This window comes from Geotrypetes seraphini, chromosome 1, assembly GCF_902459505.1.
Source record: "Geotrypetes seraphini chromosome 1, aGeoSer1.1, whole genome shotgun sequence".
Lineage (NCBI taxonomy): Eukaryota > Metazoa > Chordata > Amphibia > Gymnophiona > Dermophiidae > Geotrypetes > Geotrypetes seraphini.
Genome location: NC_047084.1, coordinates 391,886,111 through 391,909,530, shown reverse-complemented (window position 1 = coordinate 391,909,530; position 23,420 = coordinate 391,886,111). Strand labels below are relative to the sequence as shown.

Here is a 23,420-nt window from a genome sequence, read left to right as displayed (position 1 = left end):
GTGGCCATGGCTTCAGCTCTGCAGTTGCTATGTTGCAGGCCTTGTTCAACGGGGATTCCTATTTCTGATTTCCGTCATATGGGGTATCAGTTCGGATGGTACCACTATTTCTTTCTAGGGGGGTGTCATCCTTTCTTTTACGTCATGCTCGCTTTTCCTTCCTTCTTCCTGGGAGGAGAAATTGGGAGCAGTGCTTTTATTCACTGCATTTTTTGATACGTATGTAGCGTTCTCCGCGAGCTCGGTTTCTAACATCTTTTAGTTGTTTATATCTCCTTTTTGTATTCTTCAAGGGACGCCTCATGCGTATGGCGGCGTCCGATGCCTACCTCGCTCAATGGGTCCAGGAGGATATTCTTTATGCTTGCCTGCTGGCAGGGAAGCGGGTGGCGATTGAACTTCATGACCATTCCGCTGGAGCGATGGCTACTTCTTGGGCTCGGCCCAGAGGTTTTTTCCTTGGAGGAGATTTGTCTCGTGGCTAATTGGTCTTCCGAGAGTGCCTTCTCTCCGCGTTTCTGCATGGATGTGCGGGCACATGCGATAGGGGCGTTTTGGTGCTTCGGTGGTTGCGGAGGTGGCGTTTGCTTCCCACCCAGATTGAGGATTGCTTTGCTACATCCCATTGGTCTCTGGATTCATCTGCTGCTGTTGCTAGGGAATGAAAAATTATGTTATTACCTGTTAATTTTCTTTCCCTTAGATGCAGCAGATGAATCCAGAGCCCCACCCTTTCTGGTATTTGGTTGTCGGTTTTTTCGTGTGCGACTTTCGTGATTGGTTATTGTTGATGGTTGTTTTCTGTATCGTTGCCTTTTGCGATTTGTTCTGGGAAAGAAGTTTTTTACATGCTATGCCTATTGATGGTTCAATGTGCTTGGGCAAGGAGCTATACTGATGAGACAGGAGGAGTGCCAGCCAATAAGACCACCTGTTAATCAGTTTCTCTATCTCCGCCTGCTGGTAGATGTGAGCTATCCCATTGGTCTCTGGATTCATCTGCTGCGTCTAAGGGAAAGAAAATTAACAGGTAATAACATAATTTTTCCTTAGGCCTGATGGGTAGGGTGGCTCTAGTCAAAATGGTAATGCTTCCTAAATTGCTATACCCCTTACAGACGATACCAATATGGCTGAGGCGTAGAGAGGAACTTAAATTTAAATCACTTATTTCCCGGTTTATTTGGCGCTCTAAAGCTTCCCGGATTAGTTTGGTGAAACTGATGATGGATAAGTCGATAGGGGGGCTGAATGTCCCGGACATCCGTCTCTACAATGTAGCAGCTTTGATGCGCTGGATCCATGAAGGACATACAGGGTATGAACGTTACTTCCCTCCGGGTTGGATTGAGGGTTGGAGTGCTCCATTTCTGTTTATGAACTTACTCCACTCCCAGTCAGACCCTTCTCATCGGTATAGGGATCATATATACTTTATGTGGCCGCTGCGGCAGGCTTGGCGATGGTGGAGACGTAGACAGGGGCTCAGTCTGACAGTCTCTCCCTTTCTTTGTTTCTTGGGAAACTCCAATTTTCAGCCGGGATGGGGGAGTTCGATTTTCCGGGGGTGGGCATCTAGGGGCTGTAGATCCATGGTACAACTGATAGACATTGTACCGGGCTCTTTTCAATCTTTTTCCCAGGTGCAGCAGCAGTGGGGCCTCCCCAACTGTCTTATGTTCTCGTACTTCCAGCTTCGCCACTACTGGGACACTGAACGTAGACGTTCACCTGGAGCGTGGATACTTGGGGGGGCTTGATACTCAATTTTTACATACCAAGGTTTCTCTAAATATGCTCTCACATTGGTATAAGATCTTAAAGTTTTCGTGCTCCACAGATGGGATTTCTAAAGTGCGCGAGGCCTGGCAAGATGATCTGGGAGTGCCTATTGCAGAGCATCAGTTTCTAGAATGTTTTGTTACACTCTATGCCTTCACTAAATCTATTGAATACCAGGAGATTCAGTTTAAACTCCTGCACCGTTATTATTTAACTAGACGAAGGGGAGCCTCCTTGGGTTTGTGGGATGATGTCTTCTGTGTTAAATGTAAATGCCTTCCGGGTACGTATCTGCACTCCTTTCTGGAATGTTCCAAACTCACCCTCTGGCGGGAGGTGCTGTCCTTATTGGACGATGTACTCCAGCAGAATGTGGAGTGGGACTATGGAACCCTGTTGCTGGGGCTGCAAGAGCCTCTCCTGGAGCAGGGACTGTCTGTCCCCCGACGACATTTCATTTATAATGTTTTACTTGTCCTCAAGAAAACTATTTTGTCTAGTTGGATCTCAGAGGATTCTCCACCCGCTGGGATGTGGCGCACTAAAAATTGAAGGAAATGGCCACTTTTGAACGACAATGGCATAAAGGTGTTTCTAGCCCTGAGGGGAAATACTACGTTGCTTTGTGGGACGGCCTGTTGCAGTCTACCGCTGTTGTGGAGCTGGTACCTTAGTGGTGTTTGGCTTCCGCTTCAGTGATGTGGATTCTTTTTGGTTCTTAGGATCCACCCGCCTCTTTTGGTAGATCTCTCAGCTCTTTTGGTTTACATTCTCTTTACGCAGCTCTTCTCTCTAGGGGTAGGGGGGGAGTGACTGTGGGGGATGGTAGGGGGGGAGAGTGCATGTTGCTGATCTTGGGTTGTGAATGACTGGAGTGAGTGGATTGTTGTGTGGGCTTTGGGGGTGGTTTCTTGGGACTTCTGGGAGAAAATGTAAAAGGTGGGGGGTGCACTGACAACGAATGGGGAAGCTTCCACAATCTCCGGGTGTTGAATTGTACAGGGTGAATTTGTCTTTTCGTTTGCTTCTCACATGTCAGATGTTCCTATATACTTTGTGTTATTTGATTGCCTGTTCTGGGATTGTTCTCTCCCGGCTGTTTGTGCCGCTTCACTGTTAATAAACACATATTTAAAAAAAAAAAATTTATAATCACAATTAATTCCACAAAGTCAGTTTCTGTTATGTCCCTTCTAGAATCGATACTAAAGGTGTTTCACCTCAACCCGCAAACCGGGTCTTGTAGAAATCCACACATTTTGTAGAACATAAGAATTGCCGCTGCTGGGTCAGACCAGTGGTCCATTGTGCCCAGCAGTCCGTTCATGCGGCGGCCCCCAGGTTGAAGACCTGTGCCCTAACCGAGACCTGCGTTCATTCTGGTTCAGCAAGAACTTGTCCAACCTTGTCTTGAATCCCTGGAGTGTGTTTTCCCTTATAACAGACTCCGGGAGAGCATTCCAGTTCTCCACCACTCTCTGGGTGAAGAAGAATTTCCTTACTTTCGTATGGAATCTATCCCCTTTTAACTTCAGAGAGTGCCCTCTCGTTCTCTCTACCTTGGAGAAGGTGAACAACCTATTTTTATCCACTAAGTCTATTCCCTTCATTATCTTGAATGTTTCGATCATATCTCCTCTCAGTCTCCTCTTTTCAAGGGAGAACAGGCCTAGCTTCTCTAATCTCTCACCGTACGGCAACTCCCCCAACCCCTTAACCATTTTAGTCGCTCTTCTCTGGACCCTTTCGAGTAGTACCATATCCTTCTTCATGTATGGCGACCAGTGCTGGACGCATTATTCCAGGTGAGGGCGTACTATAGCCCGGTACAGCGGCATGCTAACCTTCTCTGATCTGTTCGTGATCCCCTTCTTAATCATTCCTAGTATTCTGTTCGCCCTTTTCGCTGCCGCTGCGCATTGTGCAGACGGCCTCATTGACTTGTCGATCAGTACTCCCAGGTCTCTTTCCTGGGAGGTCTCTCCTAGTACTGCCCCGGACATCTTGTATTCGTGTGTGGGATTTTTGATACCAACATGCATTACCTTACATTTATCCACGTTGAACCTCATTTGCCATGTCACTGCCCATTTCTTGAGCGTGGTTATGTCACGTTGCAGATCTTCACAATCCCCCTGCGTCCTCACTATGTATAGCTTTGTATCATCTGCAAATTTAATCACCTCACTCGTCGTACCCATTTCCAGATCGTTTATGAATATGTTGAAGAGCACAGGTCCAAGTACCGAGCCCTGCGGCACTCCACTGGTAACATTCTTCCAGTCCGAGTATTGTTCATTTTCCCCCACTTTCTGTTTCCTATCTGCTAGCCAGTTTTTAATCCACCTGAGTATTTCACACTCTTATTCCATGGCTCTCAATTTTTCAAAGTAGTCGTTCGTGCGGAACCTTGTCGAACGCCTTCTGAAAATCCAGATATACAATGTCGACCGGGTCTCCCTTGTCTGTCTGCTTGTTTACCCCCTGGAAGAAGTGCAGCAAGTTCGTCAAGCAAGATCGTCCTTTGCTGAAGCCGTGCTGACTGGTCCTCATCAATTTGTGTCTGTCAAGGTGATCAATGATGCGGTCTTTTATCGGCGCCTCTATCATCTCTTCCGGTACCAAAGTCAGACTCACCGGTCTGTAGTTTCCCAGATCTCCTCTCGAACCTTTTTTGAAGATTGGTGTAATATTCACCACCTTCCAGTCTTCCAGAATCCTTCCCGATCTAATTGACAGATTGGCTATTAGTTGAAGCAGTTCAGCTATAGTCCCTTTCAGTTCTTTAATGACCCTCGGATGGATGCCATCCGGTCCTGGGGATTTGTCGCTCTTAAGCCTATCAATCTGCCTGCATACTTTTTCTAGACTAACTGTCAACCTTGTCAGTTTCCCGTCTTCGCCTCCAGCATATAGCCTGTCAGATTCCGGTTTGTTGTGTATGTCCTCTTTGGTAAATACAGACGCAAAAAATGTGTTCAGTTTATCGGCGATGGCTTTGTCCTCCTTTAGCACTCCCTTTATTCCATTATCATCCAACGATCCCACCGCTTCCTTTGCGGGTTGTTTCCCCTTAATGTATCTAACGAAAGGCTTGAAGTTTTTCGCCTCCTTGGCTATTTTTTCTCTCCACTTCTCCCACTTGGCTGAGGAATACAGAGCCCCTTGCAATTTTCATTTCCGCAAGTGAACCATGCAGAAACCTTTCTAGTCTGACACTTCTTTTCTTTTTTTTTTTTTTTTCACTAAATCTCATCTTTTTCAATGGCTTTGGCTCTTTGAGACAACTTTGGATGGGTTCTCTGCCCGAGAAAGGATACAGTTTCCATGGAGCTGGGCTACTGCCCCAGTGGGCAAGCTTCGGGTGGACTTGTGGAACCAGCCTGCTGTGTGCCGCCTTCGGAGTTTGGGGACTGTCCCCCTGGGAGCTTGCTTACCTTTTGACCCTGTCAGAGGTTTTTAAGCGCAGGCTGTATGTGCCCTGAGTAAGAGCCCTTAGGGTATCAGTGCACAGGCTGCATTTTCACACATAGGATGTTACGAGGGGGAGTAGGTCTTGGTCAGGATCTGTCTGACTGGCAGCCTGAAGATCCTGGAGATTGGACTATTTGAAGAAAATTTGAGGCAGAAATTCCTTTCCCTTCAATTCAGCTGCACAGACAGAGCTGACAGATTGTCACTTTTGAGACTGTAAGTACAACCCCATTGTTTCCTATGGGAGACTTGGTGGGGGGGGAGGCGGAGAGGGGGGGTGTCTGAAAATGGGTTTTTTAGCACTTTCTGGGGATAAGGGGTCAGGTTTTCCACCCCCCCCCCCCCGAAAAACTTCTAAATCGACATGTTTTGAAGTTTTATCCAGTTTCCAAGAGGCATTTTAAGCGTGAATTTCCTGGTGGTGGCCATCTTGGATTTTTAGCTAGATCTTTTTTTGAACTTCCTTTTTCTGCCTCGCAACCCCTCAATTTCAATTGAAATCTTCAGAAATGGACTCCTCCATCTCTATGGAGTTGAATTCCTGTGTGGATTGCGCCGGTTTACCGGCAGAGGATTATCCATTTACCGCGTGCTGTGGTATGTGAGGGGAGGGGGGAGGGGCGGGAGCTTCAGTTCTTGCCTCCTTTGATTCATCTAGGGTTGGGGAACTTGTTTAGGTCTTGGAAATGGGCAGAAAATCTTACCTAGAGCCAGTTTTTGGTGATGACACAAAGAGCAGGTATACAGAGTCTGGGGATCTTTTACAGACCTTGTCTTTGACTCGCAAGGAACCGATGTTCGCTCAGATATGTGGCTTTTCCCCGGAGTTTGTTCAGCTCATGTGGAGAGCGTAACTTACAGACCTGACCCATGCAGTGTAGACGATGGTTGCTGCACAAGCTTCTCTGTTCAGGCCCCCAGTACCCCTGTCCTCATGGACCCGGACAGCCTTACTTGGCACACAGATACCACAGATACTGCGTTCACTCTGGATGACCTTAATACTGTTATCCAAGTGGTCTCTGAAAACACTGATGTGGGTGATGACCCTTCTGTTCATCAACTGTTTAAATCAGCCTCTGTCCACCGTTTTTATAGCAAACACCATACAGGAACTGATCTTGGGGTTTCAGCCCTCCATATCTCAATGTACCGTCATGAGTCGTTTTAATACTCTGATGTACCTTTTTCTGCTGTCACATCCAGATCACACTGCTCTAGTTACTGAGCAGGGGGAGACACCAGAGAATTCCTTTAGACTAAGATTATGAATAAGCTTCTCCTATGGTGCCAGATTTTCAGCAGCTATTTGAGCAAATGAAGTTAGATTTGGAGGTGGCTAAGGGGACTAAGCGCACTGCCTTCCCAAGTGAAGGAGGGCTGAAAGATTTTCAGGATCGCCGGATGGACCTAGTCTTGAAGAAGCCTTTTGAGGTTGCTTCTTTGAGTATTAAGGCCGCAGCAGCTGCCTCCTTTGTGGCGTGTGCTTGTCGCACAAAATTGCTCCAAGAACCTTCAGCAGAGGACGACACCTCCCTCCAGCTGGTTCTAGAGGGGGTTGATTATGGCAGATGCCTTGAATGGCCTTTATACAGGTTCTTGGCAAAGTTTCAACTTATGCTATTTCAGCTCGCATAACTCTCTGGATCCACCTTCGGACTGGAGATTCGGCCTCCACGGTAACTCTTGGCAGTCTTCCTTTTAAAGGTCAAATACTTTTTGGTAATGGAGTAGATGGACTGATCAGTGTGGCAGACCGTTGTCCTAAGTCCCTGCTGGACAACAAGCCTTGATGTGTCTTGGGAGGAGGTCACAGCAATTTTCGTGTCTCATACAGGTTTCATCAAAATTCCTCGGGCTTGTCTGGCCGGCCAGAGATATTCCTAGAGCTACAGACCACGCTATAACAGCCCCAGATGCCAATAGACTTCAGATTCTCACACCAGCACCACCATTAGGAAGTCACAATGACTGCCCCAATAATAATAATAATAATAATAATAGGGACACGATATTGGAAATTAAACGATACTCTATTAAAAGATCCTAAGATAGTCCAGAAAATAGAACAATCTATCAGAAATTTTTTGGATAACAGTACTGATCATTACTCACCCATTACGATTTGAGAATCATTAAAAACTGTCTTAAGGAGAGAGTTGATTTCTATAGCATCTTATAAGAAAAAGACCCGGGAAAAGGAGGAAAAAAGATTAAGAGAAAAATTGATGGGATTAGTAATACAACATAAAAAGGGAATTGGTGGGGAACAGATTAGGACCCAAATAAGAGATTTGTATGACTTTTAGGAAAAATGGAAGATGAAGCCATTCAATTCAATATAGACTGCCTTAGACTTAAACATTACGAATCTGGGAATCGGGCAGGGAAATTATTAGCATACTGCATTAAAGTACAACATCAGCAAAGCAATATTACGGGCATACGATCCAAACATGGTGATCTCCTGTCAAAAGAGAAGGAGATACATGATAGGTTTGTGGAATTTTATAAGACACTATATACATCAGAATATCAGGGACAGGAAATATCCTTGACACAATACTTGTCTCAGTTAGAATTAAATAAGCTTTAAGTTTCAGAGGCCAAAAGATTGGATGAAGATATAACTGAGGATGAGATTCGAGGAGTAATACGTCGAATTAAAGCAGGCAAGTCTCCAGGAATGGATGGATTTATAGGAATGTTTTATAAAAAATTTATATCCTACATAACCCCTCTCTTAGCCAAATTATTTAACAATTTAAAAGATAGAGAACTGCCATATTTTATGAGATTGGCGGGAATTGCAATAATACCTAAAATAGGAATAGATAATACATACTGTGCTAGCTATAGACCCATTTCCTTGCTGGGAATAGATACAAAAATCATGTCCAGAGTCCTTGCTAATAGACTGTCATCATATATGCTGTCAGTTATCCACCCGGATCAGGTAGGTTTTAACACCGGAAAAAAGCATCTGATGGGATTAGAAAGGTGTTAGATTTGGTATGGAGGGCTAAAAAGGAAAGAACAGGATGGGTGGCAGTCTCGGTCGATGCTGAAAAAGCATTTGACCAATTCGAATGGAGGTTTATGGATGCAGTCTTGGGGCATATGGGCCTTGGGAAAAGATATAGGAATTGGATTTTTACACTATATAATAGCACATTAGCATGCATTAAAATAAATGGAACTTACTCCACTACATTTGAACTCCAAAGAGGGACAAAGCATGGTTGCCTGTTGTCCCCCTTGATTTTTTTTTTTTTTGCATTAATTATTGAGCGTTTAGCACAAAAATCAGACAATCTCAACAGGTAAAAGGCCTGAGGGTGGTGGGTAAAGAGCAAAAACTATCTCTGTTTGCAGATGACATATTAGCTATCGTTGAGACATCTGAGAAGACTAATTAACCTTAAAGGTATTATAGGTGAATATGGCCAATTATCAGGGTTTAAAGCTAATTTAAATAAGATGGAATTGATGAATATCTCAGAATCAACAGAGAGGATTATGGAATTACCCGAGATGGGTAAAGAGTTCTGTTCGCTACCTGGGAATAACCTTGGGAGCAGACTGGACACTTTTGTTCCAGCAAAATTATATACCATTGGTAAAGGACATTCAGAAAGACTTAAATGGAACAAGTTGTTCATTTCCTGGTTAGGATGTATGGAAGTGGTAAAGATGATGATTCTCCCTAGGTTTCTTTATTTATTCCAAGTCCTACCGATAGAAATTCCATAACAGTTTTTTCAAAAATGGAATAATATGATATTGAGATTTATATGGGGAGGAAAGCGGCCAAGGGTTGGAAGGCAGGCAATGTTTAAGTCTAAGGTGAAAGGAGGACTAGGTTTACCTTCCTTGGAGAATTATTATAAAGCAGCACAGTTGAGAGCAGTGGTTGAATGGCATTCATCTCCTCCTAAGCTTTGGGTAAAAGTAAAATAAGCAATGTTAGAGGGGAGAGAAGGTATAAGATTTTAAATGCTTACCATGGATGGGAGAAAAAGATGTAACAAATATAAATAATTCCTTCAGTAAATGTTCTCTAAAAATATAGAAAAGGGTTAGGAAAAAACTTTTAGGTAGAGAAAAAGGTATTTTTTCCTCCCCTATATTATATGCACGAGACTTTATACCAGGTAGGGAGGGGGGAATTTTTAAGAAGTGGGAGCAGGGAGTGGGGAATTTTTAAGAAGGAGGCAAAAGGGTTAGCATGTTTTGGTCAACTAGATGAAGAAGGGGAGGTAAAAGCTTTCATAGACATTCAGGATCAATATCAATTAGAAGCGAGAGATCTTTTCCCTTATCTACAGATAAAAAACTATATATAATGCGAAGAGTAATGGAATTTTAAAGAAATCTGAATTTGAAAGAGGGTTAGGAGAACCAGTAATAAAAGGGTGTGTCTCCTGGTTATATAAAATTATAAATGAAGATAAAGTAACCAAAACATCATATATGAAAGCATGGGAAAAAGACTTGGAAGGAATGGTTCCTAGACGAGTGGGGTGTAATTGTTTCACATCTTTTTCAGACAGCTAGGGCTGTCGCTTTGGTGGAAAATGCTATCAAACTTCTAGTACGTTGGTACACTACCCCGGTTTTAATTAATAAATGTACCAAGCAGAGTGATGCTACTTATTGGAAAGGGTGTGGTGAAAGAGGTACATTTTATTATATGTGATGGAAATGTCAAAGGGTTCAGAAGTTTTGGGTCAAGTATTTGAGTATGTAAGCAGATTAATTCAGACTCCACTTAAGCTGAATGCTGAAAGGGCATTGTTGGGAGTAAAAATAGAGGTTTAACATTTTCTCAATCTAAACTTTTGGACTTGGCATTCATAGCTGCCAGATTGACACTAGCTCAGCAATGGCGTACGTTAAATATACCTACTTTAAGAGATGTGTGAAAACGCTTAGGAATAGTGTGTGAAAAATATAGACTTTCAGCCCTTCTAACTAATCAATGGGCAAAATTTAATGATATATGGGAGAGTTATATTGAATTGGAAAAAGAAGCTCTATGAAAGAACTATTCTACTCCTATAGTTTTGGAAACCAGGTCTCCTGGGAGGGGGGGGGGGGGTGAGTTAGGGAATGGGATTGTTTTAACTGTACTATTGATAAGATGTATTATTCTTATGAATTATATTTAATGTTAAATGTGTGATGTATTGAGATAATTGTATTAAAATTATTAAATAAAGAATTAAAAAAAAAAGGAAGTCCCAATGACGTCGGGGACCCTGCTGCTGCAAGTGAAGTGATTGTTCTAAACAAGCAAAGTCTTGCAATACGAGTACATATAGTATTTTGTATTAAAGTTTTGGGGTTGTGGAACGAATCATCTATTTCCATTATTTCTTATGGGGAAATTCACTTTGATATACGAGTGTTTTGGATTGCAAGCATGGTTTCAAAATGAATTACACTTGTAAACCCAAGGTTTTACTCTAATTGAATCTGATTTACACTTATCCCAGGACAAGCAGTCAGCATATTCTCTGCATGTGGGTACATGGGGGTAACGTCATCCATGGAGCCCCGACGTGGACAGCTTTTCAAGCAAACTTGATTGAAGATTTCAAGTTTGCTGGTGCTGCACCACGCATGTGTGTGCCTTCCCGCCCCACTAGAGGGCACATCACCTCCTCGTGGGCTTCAGTTCTTAGTTTTCCGCGGAGCCAGAAAGCCCTGTCGTTTTTTCTCTCCGTGTTTAGTGCCTTTCTAGCACCGCGGCTTCTTGGGTTTTTTTCTCGGGAGTCGCTGTGCGGTTTTTTTTCTTATTTTTTTGTTGTTTTGTGCTATTCCGATCGTAGTTTGGCTTCCGGGGGCTCCCAGTTTGCCGTGGCCGCACAGCCTCGTTTGGCCGCGGCCGTGTTTCTCTATGTCCTGGCCTCTTACCGGGTTTAAAAAGTGCACCCAGTGCGGTCGGCTTCTGTCTATTACCGACCCGCATCGTGGGTGCATTTTGTGCCTAGGGGCAGATCATCCTACCGATTCTTGCCCCCGATGTGCCACTTTCCAGAAACACGCCCTGCGTCGTCGACGGGCCCGCATGGCTGAGTTGTTTGCTGTGGAGCAGGCCCTGGTTTCGGCCCTGGTCTCGACGTCGGCCCCGGTCTCGATGTCGGCCTCGAAGACCTCGGCCCCAACTAAGCAGGCCTCTGCCTCGAAGAGCTCCGCCTCGACCTCGAGGGCGTCGGCGTCGGGTAAGTCCCCTCTTCTTTCTTCTGGGTCTGCGCCAGCGAGGAAGCCAACCTCGGAGTCTCCGGCCGTCCATGGTGAGAGTGCTCTTCCTCCGGCCTCGTCGAAACAGTCTAAGCCCTCCAAGCGTGCTTCCGCCTCAAGGGAATATTCATCCTCGAGGTTGCCCTCGGTGGAATGCACTGCTGCGCCTGACCTGCCCGCTGTGGTTTCAGCGCCAGGGTTCCAGGATATGCTTCGGGCCTTGATATCCTCGGAGCTTTCCTCGGCATTGGCTAACTTGACTCCGGCCTCGACCTCGCGAGTGTTGGACCAGCCTGAGCGTTGCGTCGAGGCCCCTCGGGGCAAGGTGCGACGGTCGAGGCGTCTTTCCTCGTCAGATTCTTCGTCTCGGACCTCGAGGCGTTCCTCGCCTTTGGGCCACCCGAAGTCGAAGCGCCGGTCGGAGCGTTCCTTGACCCCATTTCGCCACTTCGCGAAGCGACCCCGGGACTGCCCTCCGAGGCGGGGCCGGTCCTCGGCCCTTCACTCTACCGAGGTTCTCCAGGCCTCCGAGTTGTCCTTGTCCAATCCTCGGTTGTTCAAGTCACCGCTCCGGGAGGCTCCGGTTTCGGGTAGGTCCCCTTCTTTTTCCCGAGGTATCTCGGCGCTAGGGGGCCTCGGTGCCTCGGACCCCAGGGTCCTCGCCTCAGGTGTCCTCGAGGCGCCGGCAGTCCTCGACCCCACCGCGTTCCTTTAGTGGAGCGTCCTGGGGCTCGGGGCAGGGGGACACTGATCTGCCTCCGCATTACTCTAGGGAGGCTTCTCCGTCCTTCTTGGTGGCGCCTCGGTCTCGTTCGACCACCCCCCTTGAGGGTCGGTCAGATAGTTGTCCCTCCTCTTTCACGAAGTTCGTGCAGGACATGGGGAAGGCGCTCCACCTCGACCTCCAGTCTGACTCCAAATACACAAAGGAGTTCCTGGAGGAGTTGGACCAGCCTTGTCCTCCTCGGGAGTCCCTGCGGCTCCCTTTGAATCTGGTGCTGCACCAGGCTTTCATCCGGAATTTGGAGACCCCCTATGCGGTCCCGGCCATTCCATCCAAAATGGAGTCAAGTACAGGACTGTCCCTTGCCTGGGGTTTGAGAAGGCGCAACTTTCCCACCAGTCCTTGCTGGTGGAGTCTTCCCTAAAGAAGTCTCATCCCTCCAGGGTCTCTGCGGCGGTCCCGCCTGGCCGGGAGGGGATGATGATGGACAAATTTGGCAGGCGTCTCTACTAAAATTCTATGATGGCCAATCGGGTTTTGAACTATAACTTCACCTTTACATCGTACCTTAAGATATCGTGCTCTGGCCTATCACAACCTCCGGAAGCGCATTCCATGTGTCCATCACCCTCTGGGTAAAAAAGAACTTCCTAGCGTTTGTTCTAAACCTGTCCCCTTTCAATTTCTCCGAGTGTCCCCTTGTACATGATTTTATTAAATACCATTTGCCTTGAATTCAGAACATCTAAGCTGAGTTGCAGGCAATTTTCTATCGGCAGAGCTGTATAATAGGGACTGTTGCTTAAATGTTGCCTGTAGAGCCTCAATCATTTTTCTGTACCGTTCTCCCAAGGGAGCTCAGAACAGTTTACATTAACTTATTCAGGTACTCAAGCATTTTCCCTGTCCTAGTGGGCTCACAATCTATCTAATGTACTTGGGCAATGAGGGGATTAAGTGACTTGCCCAGGGTCACAAGGAGCAGCGTGGGTTTGAACCCACAACATCAGGATGCTGAGGCTGTAGCTTTAGCCACTGCACCACACTCTCCCCACTTGAGCCAGTAAAGTGTAACATAACATTCGGACACATATTCTCGCCTCCTAAACTGAAACAACGTCCTGACTATTGAATTTGTGCAACCTGTGGAGCACATAGGGCAGAAACTGGTAAACCCACGAGCACCAGATTGCAATAGTCAGGGCTCTTAGATGTGAATGCTTGCAGTAGAGCATTAACAACATAGCAGATGTTGACACATTTTATGTTTGTGTTTAGATGAAATGGACAGCAGTGAAGAAACATCAGAGATGACATCTAGAACATACAGAGAAAAGGTAACAGCATTGAATGAAATCTAGGGATATGTATTAACATAACGTAACATAACATAGCTTTGTTCTTCTATACCGCTATAATCAGATGACTTCTAGGCGGTTCTCACTGAAGAAAGCTGGACAGTCAGCGAATTACAAAATTAAAATAAGTGAAAGTACAACATATTACCGTATTTTCACGTAGATAACGCGCACCCGTATGAAACGCGCACACGGGTATAGTGCGCAGGAAACCGACATATATGTAAAAAAAATTTTATATACCGCGCACACCCGTGTATCGCGCATGCTGCCCCAACTCTCCCGTCGCCGCCCCGACTCTCCTTTCCCCCGCCCCGACTCTTCTCTCCCCCTTGAAGTCCTGTCCCCACCCTGAAAGCCTGATGCCCCCCCTGACATCCGATTCACCCCCCCGCAGGACCGCTCGCACCCCCACCCCGAAGGACCGCTCGCACGCACCCCCACCCCGAAGGACTGCTCGCACGCACTCCCACCCGCACCCGCATCCCCACCCTGAAGGACCGCTCGCACCCCCACAGCCTCCCGAACCCCCCCTCATCATGTAGAAGCTCCTACCGGTGTCCTGCTGCTTCCTCTTGGCGGTCCCGGCCCTTCTGTGAGTCCTGTGTCTGCGCTGCTTCGTCTTCCGGCGGTCCCGCCCTTTCTCTGACGTCAGAGAAAGGGCGGGACTGCCGGAATACGAAGCAGCGCAGATGCAGGGCTCACAGAAGGGCCGGGATCGCCAAGAGGAAGCAGCAGGACACCGGTAAGAGCTTCTACATGATGGGGGGGGGGGTCAGGAGGCTGTGGGGGTCTGAGCGGTCCTTCAGGGTGGGGGTGGGGGGTGCATGCGAGCGGTCCTTCGGGGTGGGGTGGGGGTGCGAGCGGTCTTGCGGGGGGGGTGAATCGGACGTCGGGGGGGAACTATGTAAAAAAAATTTGTAAAACGCGCTCACGCATATAACGCGCAAGGTTATGCACGGTTTGTAAAAACCGTGTATAACGCGCACGTTATATGCGTGAAAATACGGTACTCAAGAAATAGACAGAATAAAATTATTTAATTTAGTGTGACTTCTGTTTAGGAGATAAATCTGTCAAACAATACAGTTTTAATTTCTTTCCGAAAGGTGCAATAGGTCAACCTGGCTCCATTGATAAGGAGAATGCATTTGGTTTCTATGGGTGGCTAAAAATTTAAAAGTGCACACAAATCTCCCTTATATGAATTAATGTGTCCAATTGATTTATATGCTCAAAAATTTATTGTGGCAACAATGTGCAAGAAACACAATTTTGTGGTAGGGAAAAAAGCCAAAAAGATACCTGAAAATAGCAAAATTGTTGCTATTTGAGCTCAGGGTTCTTTGCGATATCCAGATGTTAATATTCAGCAGATATCTGCATTTCTGTGTCACCTGATAGACCGGTACAGTTATTCAGAACTGATGGTTGTATCTCATTATGACCAGTAGGTGGAGACTGAGAACAAACTCTTGGTTGTAGTATACAGGATGAGGCTCCCCCCAACTTGGTCTTCAGTCTCCAAGCAGGTGTGAGTACAAACTTTGGGCTCCCCCCTTGTTAGGGCTGTTGGAAATTGTTTTAGGACTCCTGGTCCCCTGTTTGCTGCCAGATGGAGCTTGGACGGGTCCTGTTTGGGGATCCGTCCGACCTTAGGGGTGTCAAACCAAGCGGGTCTCGTTCTGGGTCCCTCCCCTCTCTTCCTCCACCTCCCTGAGTTTTTTCAGAAGTGCCTCTGGCTTTGAGTGCCAGTAGAGTCATAAGAACATAAGAATTGCTGCTGCTGGGTCAGACCAGTGGTCCATCGCGCCCAGCAGTCCTCTCATGCGGCGGCCCCCAGGTCAAAGACCAGTGCCCTAATTGAGACCAACCCTATCTGCGTTCGTTCTGATTCAGCAGGAACTCGTCCAATCTTGTCTTGAATCCCTGGAGGGTGTTTTCCCTTATAATAGACTCCGGAAGAGCATTCCAGTTCTCTACCACTCTCTGAAAAGAAAAAAAACCCAAATCCTGAGGCTATTCCAGTCTAAAGGGTGTTTCCCTTAAAATTTGCTGTATTTTTCACTAACCGGCACTTCTGTTTTAGCTAGGAAGCATTTAAAGCACAATAAGCACTTTGCTGGGGAAAAAGTACTCATTGTGCTCCAGATGCGAGGTACTCGTGGCCAGCCTCTGCAAGCGTTGTTCAGGCCGGAGCAGTGAGGGAGCCTTGTCGGCATTGGGAATCCTGCTGCAAGTGCCTCACAAGTCGGCAGCTGATCGCGACACCCACGTGGGAGATTTTCCAACTGCTGACGGGTCAGGATAAAAAAAGATTCCCTTACCGCTGAAGCGGCTGGGGACTTCCTTACAGCTGCTGCCAGCTTGCCTCTGGAGCTCTGATTGTGGCGGTTTCATCTCCATTTTTGGTGGGAAGCATCTCCACTTTTTTCTGTAGCCTGAGGTGACCTTCCCCCTGTATTAGCAGGGAGATCCTTAGGGGCCACCAGGGAGTTTTGCAAGGCTTATTTGCTTGCGGCTGGAGGTCCCGTTTCCTCCATGGGGGGGGGGGCTCGGGAGGCGGGTGTAATGTCCTCAACGTCCTCGATGGTTCAGCCCCACTCAGCACCCGTTTTGACCCCTCTACTCCTCTCTCGTCCAAATGGCCCCGGGTCTCCTGGGATGATGATTTGTCTCAGGAGGAGCAGGAGTTTGTGGATGATGACCTGGACCTTTGGGGTGACCACCAGGATCCTCTTGGGGGAATGGATTCCGCCAGCGGGGTTTTTTTTGCTCCCGTCGGTTGGTGAGGACTCGTCCGTGGTACGCATTTTTCACCAGGGCAAGTTCCAGAAGCTTATTTTTCAGGTTTCAGGGCTGCGTTTGAGGACATAGGGTCGGAGCCCCCGCATATTGTGGACCCCTTGCTTCGGGGGATCCGCTCCATTTCCCGCTCTTTCCCTAGGCATCAGGATATTCGGGATATTGTGCTTGCTCAGTGGCAGGTGCCTGAGGCCCCCTTTTGCTTCTCGCCTGTACCCCATCCCTGAGTGAAATCGGGACACCTTTTTATAGCTCCCCTTCTAATAAAATGATAGAAAAAGAACTGATTGTAGATGGGATAAACTACACTATCGATCTAGAAATTTTGGGTGGGACTTCCAGTGGAAGCATGGGGCTGTGAGCAGCGCAATCTCACAACTCCGGTGCACCTCTCACAGAACTGCACTCTAATCTGCAAATTTGCCCTACTTTAACGCTTCTGCGCTCGTGGATAGAGATCGGGTCTTACCAACCGCTTTGAGGAGGTCGCCGGGTGATGGCCACTAGACTCACTGCGAAAAATTGTGAGCGGGGTAAGCAAGCCATAAGAACATAAGCAGTGCCTCCGCAGGGGTCAGACCATAGGTCCATCCTGCCCAGCAGTCCGCTCCCGCGGCGGCCCAACAGGTCACGACCTGACTGAATCACCAGAAGGGGCCCCCTTGCCACCTTGATTTCCCATTGAGTCCTATCTTCCCATCGAAGTCCTAACCCTCCGGTCCTGCACATGCACGACCTGGTTGGGTTTCTCCCAGCACCTCTCTCAGTATCCCACGATCCCTTTATCCCTCAGGAATCCGTCCAATCCCTGTTTGAATCCTTGTACCGTACTCTGCCTGATCACTTCCTCCGGTAGCGCATTCCAAGTGTTCACGACCCTTTGTGTGAAAAAAAACTTCCTTGCATTTGTTTTGAACCTATCTCCCTTCAGTTTCTCCGAATGTCCCCTCGTACCTGTTGACCCCTTCAGCCTGAAGAATCTGTCCCTATCCACCCTCTCTATGCCCCTCATGATCTTGAAGGTCTCTATCATATTCCCCTGAGCCTCCTTTTTTCCAGAAAGAAGAGCCCCAGCCTATCCAACCTCTCGGCGTATGGGCAGTGTTCCAGCCCTCTTACCAGTTTCGTTGCTCTCCTTTGGACTCTCTCAAGTACCGCCATGTCTTTCTTGAGGTACGGCGACCAATATTGAACGCTGTATTCCAGATTTGGACGCACCATCGCTCGATACAATGGCATGAGCGATGGTGCGTCCACATCTGGAATACTGCGGAGGCTAAGATGGCGGCACACGTGGTGCCTGCATTGCCCGAATTCCCCAGTTCCCTCTGGGTTGCTGAGGTCACTGCTGAGGTGCAGGCTGCCCTGGAAGGCATGCTGGATGCAAAACTGCAGAGGAGACGGGAGCTCACGGCAGTCATTTCCTATGAGTGATCTGCACGGGCAGGAGTGTAGAAGATCGCTCCTGCCCCAAAAGCCCGCTAGACCACCAGGTAAGGTTCCGGGGAGTCTCAGAGGGCTTAGGGTAAGATCCGGGATTCTGTGAGAAGGCAGGGGGTGGGTCAGAACCAGCCCGAATATTATTCGCCCCTAACCCCCGTAAATATTGAGGGAGAAGTGTAAAGAGTAACTAATAAAGATTGGGGACGAACTTTAAGAAGAAGTACATGCTTAGCGAACCAGAGTTTTTCAAATTTATGTGACTTCACCTCCAGCTTTAAGTTAGCTGTTTCTGTCGGTTCCCTGACGCAGCAAGGAAACGTGGCACGTCGGAACCAGTCACACTTTTTTCAAAGTTAAGTTCATGTTTGAAGATATTTATACATTTTACAGTGTTAGCATAGCAATTTTGGGCTAGCACTTAAGTTATTGAATGTTCACAGAGTCAGAAAAGATATTAAACTTTAAATGTGAGGGCTGCAGAAAAAATTGTGTACTTGGAGGGCCGCAGAAAAAATAAGTTAATGTCTTATTAAAGAAACGACAATTTTGCATGAGGTAAAACTCTTTATACTTACCTCCTTTCCTTTTAACTGTTAAAGGAAAGTTTTATAAACTATAAAGAGTTTTACCTCATGCAAAATTGTCATTTCTTTATTAAGACATTAACTATTTTTTCTGCGGCCCTCCAAGTACCTACAAATCCAAAATGTGGCCCCGCAAAGGGTTTGAGTTTGAGACCACTGCCCTAGAGGAAAGGAGAGACAGGGGAGATATGATTCAGACGTTCAAATACTTGAAGGGTATTAACATAGAACATAATCTTTTCCAGAGAAAGGAAAATGGTGAAACCAGAGGACATAATTTGAGGTTGAGGGGTGGTAGATTCAAAGGCAATGTTAGGAAATTCTACTTTACGGAGAGGGGGGTGGATGCCTGAAATGCGCTCCCGAGAGAGGGGGTGGAGAGTAAAACTGTGGCTGAGTTCAAAGAAGCGTGGGATGAACATAGAGAATCTAGAACCAGAAAATATTAAAAATTGAACTAAGGCCAGTAGTGGGCAGACTTGAACGGTCAGTGTCTGTATAAGGCCATTTGGTGGAGGATGGGCTGGCGAGGGCATCAATAGCTGGGAGGGTATAGATGGGCTGGAGTAGGTTTTAACGGAGATTTTGGCAGTCGGAACCCAAACACAGTACCGGGTAGAGCTTTGGATTCTTGCCCAGAAATAGCTAAGAAGAAAAAAATTTTAAAAATTTAAATTGTATCAGGTTGGGCAGATTGGATGGACCATTCGGGTCTTTATGTGCCGTCATCTACTATGTTACTATGAATTAATATGATTATATTGTGAGTACATGAAAAATGAATGGAAAAAAATTGCATTATAATTTGTACTATTATGATGGGGTCAGGGGCGGAGATTGGGCTGTTTGAAGCTTGTATGGATGTTGTGGGGGAAGGCAGTCATGGGGGCGGTGACGGGGATGGTGGGGACGGGGCGGGGGCAGGGACCGAGCGATGACGGGGACAAATTTTTTCCCCTGTGTCATTCTCTCATGTGCAGCTCTAAGCCTCAAACCTTATTTTCCTTCGCATCTTGACATTTTAATGATGCTAATGAAGCATTGGAGGCTCCTGAGGATCCCTTGTGGGCTGCTAAGACTACAAAAAAATTGTATCTACTAGTTCTCACAGCTGTTTGTATAGGCTAAAGTGGATTCACTGGTAGCATAAGATGCCAAACAAACTTCTCTGCCTAGAGAAGGTAAAATGATATTGAAAGATGCACAAGTCAGCAGGATGTCTATAATCTTCAGATAGACAGTGTGAGGTCTTGTCCTTGAGACTGTAGGCAGCTGCAGCAGCTTCCTTTTATTGCACATGCCTGCCATACTATATTGCTTCAGGCTCAATCAGAGGAGGAGGATTGCACTTACCCCAGTTGCTAATTTTGGGGATAGCTTATGTAGCAGATGTTTGATATGACATGTTCAGTGTCATGAGCAAGGTCTCTGCTTATTCTGTCTCCACCCATAGCATTCTCTGGATTAGGCAATGGGCGTTAAATTCTGCTTTTAAAATCTACATTGTGCATATTACCTTTCAAAGGAAAGTGCTTTTTGGCAAAGGGATGGATTTTCTTATAGCTATTATGGTAGTCAGTCACCCTAAGTCATTGCCAGACAGTAGACCATGTGCCCCTGCTTAGACGGGTGGTGGTTTTTTTTGGGGGGGTTTTGTCAGTCCTTGGTGAGATCCTATTCTCTTGACAGGGTTTTTGAGACTCCAGGTGAGCTCAACGCTCAGATTCCCGCCCAGCAGCAGCCTCCAGGAAGTCCCAAAGATGTCAGCCTGGTCTCGGAACTCCAGCAAATATAGGAGGGCGATTGTTGGTGCACTGGGAGGCCTGGGTGAGGATTGGCTCTGACCCCTGGGTACCGGACATCATTCAATAAGGCTACAAGCTTGAATTCTTATGTCCTCTACTGGACTTACTTGTAGCCTTTCTGGCCCGACCGCCAAAGAAAACTGCCAAAGTACGAGCAATGGTGAAACAGCTCATGGATATGCAAGCCATAAAACTTGTTCTGACCAAGGAATTGGGCATGGACAGACACTCTATATACTTTATTGTGCCCAAGAAAGACTCGGACAACTGGAGGCCACTCCTTGATATGAACTCAGTCAGTTCTGGATGGAGATCATGTGTTTGGTCATAGCTTCGGTGGCACTGGAGTTACTAAGATTCCATGTGCTGGAGGGACATCTCCAATTCTTGGCGCTTCCATTTGGTCTGGCAATGGTATCTCACACCTTACCAAGGTGATAGTAGTTGCAGCAGTGCACCTGCATAAGACAGGGATCCAGCGTGCTAGGATGATTGGCTGATCAGAGCTTCCCTGGGTTGGATCATCAATGCAGATAGCTACTTGAAGCTGACATAATCCCTAGGGTACTTGGGGATCCATTTCAACATGTTTTTCTTCCATAGCCACACAAACTGAAGCTAAGATGCCAGCTCTTGGGAGATCCTGGCAAGGCAAGCTCCTATGGTTTGGCACTATCTATAGGTGCTGGAGTTGATAGTGGTGACTATAGAGATTCTTCCTTGGATGATATCTGATCGATGCCCTCTGTAGGACGTGCTGTTGTCCCACTGGTCGTCAAAGACACAAATTCTCTCCAGATACCTTTGACCTGGATGGCAGAGGTGCATCACAGTTTGAGTTGGTGGCTCCAGCCAGACTGGTGTCTAAAGGCTTTCCTTTACGCATATCCTCTTGGGTGATCCTGTTGAGAGATGCCAGTCTTCAAGGCTAGGGGGGGAGGGGTGTGTGTTCATTGTGAGTGTCAACCTGTTAAGGGCAGATGGTTGCCCTCTTGGAGGAAATAGTTTTTCAACACTCTGGAGCTGTGGGTCATTCCATCTTGTGCTGTAGCCAATGGAGAATACCTTAGAAGGCAAAGTGGTCAGGGTTTTCTCAGAAAATGCCACAACTGTGGCAAATAGCAGCAGCCAGGTAGGCATCAAGAGTGCTCTATTGAGATTACAGTCCCAGTTGTTTTCGCTGGGCAGAAGCCACATACAGGCTCTCAACATTGCATGTGTCGGGAATGGGCAATGTGCTGGCTGACTATCCCAGCTGGCAGCCCCAAAATTCAGGGGAGTGTTTTTGGCCCAAAAGGTCTTCAACAGCATTGTGAGGTACTGTGGGCATCTGATGTTCAATCTGTTGGCATCAATAGCCAACCAGAAAGTCATCTCTGTTATTCAGCCAAAGTTCGAACCAGGAAGCGCCTGCTTGGGTGCTGTAGTACAACCTTGAGTGCTGTAGTATAGGTTTCCCCCATGGCCCATGATTGGCTGGATCAAAGAATAGCAATCCACTTAGGGTTGCTCAAGATTAGCCATGTCAACCATGTACACGGATCTGGTTAGGCTACATAGGGGCGTGTCTCAAACTGCCATTTAATTAAACTCTTCTCTTACAGGGTCCAATTGCCCTAGGGGCATTCGATTCGCTTGGGCCTATGACATGACGTTTGTGCATGTGGCTACTTGGAGGAGGTCATAGCTATCCTCCTAGGGGCTATTAAACTGGAGACTGTTGCAGCCTATGCAAGTATTGGGAAAACATTTTCAGCACTGGTGTGCTAAATGTGGAGCCTTTTTAGGTTTCAGTGTCTGTGGTCCTTGCATGTTTTCTGGACAGGCTCATGAAGGGTCTGGTGGTAAGTTCCATCAGTGTGCAAGTGACAGGCCTCATACTTTTTTGGCTTGAGTGGAGAAAATTATTTGGCTTTCCATCCTGATGTAGCCAGATTTTTTGAAGGGGAGTGTTGTGGCTGAATCCTTCTGTGTGATGGCTTGCCTGTGGTGGAACTTAAACATTATCTTGCAGAATCTCTGTAAGGCTTTGTTTGAGCCTTTACAAGAGGAGTCGCTGATGGATTTTACAGTTAAGATGGTTTTTCATGTTAGCTTTCATTTTAGAGAGCTGGGTCTTGCAGATCCAAGCTCTGTTGTGTAGAGTTTTCCTCAGATTTATGGAGTCTGGCCTCTCCCTGCGTGCAGTACCTTCTTTTCTGCCAAAAGTGACATTGGCCACCTGCATAAATCAGGAAGTCCATCTGCTTGCAATCCCAGCCATGGGTTTGAAGGCAAAACACAAAATTTTTCACATGTTGTATGTTAGAGTTATTCTCCATTATCTTGAGGTGATGAATGATTTTTTTTTCTCAGCTCCTTTTTTTTATTTTTTTTTTTTAACTAACGAGTCCTAGCTACTTGGGGAAGCAGGCTTCTAAGGCTTCCATGTCAAGATGTATTACCTAACAGAGTTCACCATCCTATTCCACGATGCCTACAGCAGATATTCTACCAGAAATGTTTTTCCACTTTATTGTTGCATGCTGGGAATTTTAACTCTGAACAAACAAAAATGAGGAGACCCAAATTTCCACAGGAAAAGAAGAACAAGTCCAAACAAACAAGACTGTGGAAACACAATGTTATCCCAGGACAAGCAGGCAGGTATTCTAGTGGGTGACGTCATCCAACAGAGCCCCGATGCAGACATCTCACAAGCATACTTGCTTGTAGAAACTTTTAGAAGTTTCGAGTTGCCCACACCGCGAATGCGCGAGTGCCTTCCCGCCCGATGCACCAGGCGCATCTCCTCAGTTCTTTCTCTTCCGCGGAGCTGAGAAGTCTGTCTTCGACTCTCTGCGTGAAGTCCCTTCACTTGTGCCTTCTGTGCCTGTGGTTTTGAGTTTTCTTTGCTCATTATCGTTGCCTCGCATTGCGTTTTCTTGTATTAAAAAAAAAAAAAATTTTGTTCGACCGGGCAGGCCGCGTAGCCGTGGCCCCACGGCTTCGATCTTGCGGTGGAGCTTTTTCGGACTATGTCCCTGCCTGTTACCGGTTTTAAAAAGTGTGTCAAGTGCCAGCGTGCGATTTCGTTGACGGACCATCATCGACGCTGTCTTCAGTGTCTAGGGCCTCAACATCTTCCGAAATCATGCCGGCCTTGCTCCACACTTACAGCATGTGCTTTTAAGTGTTGCTGCATTTTGTGGGAGTCGCT

At 46.8% G+C, this 23,420-nt stretch overlaps 1 protein-coding gene across 1 annotated transcript in view; it reads left to right on the top strand.

The window, feature by feature from the left end:
• The window catches only part of POLR1E (RNA polymerase I subunit E), a 220,609-nt gene that overhangs the window by 59,412 nt on the left and 137,777 nt on the right, over nt 1–23,420 (top strand). Inside the window, exon 5 of the mRNA XM_033917278.1 lies at nt 13,505–13,563. Coding sequence (XP_033773169.1) covers nt 13,505–13,563 — 59 coding nt within the window. The remainder of the gene's footprint in view (nt 1–13,504; nt 13,564–23,420) is intronic.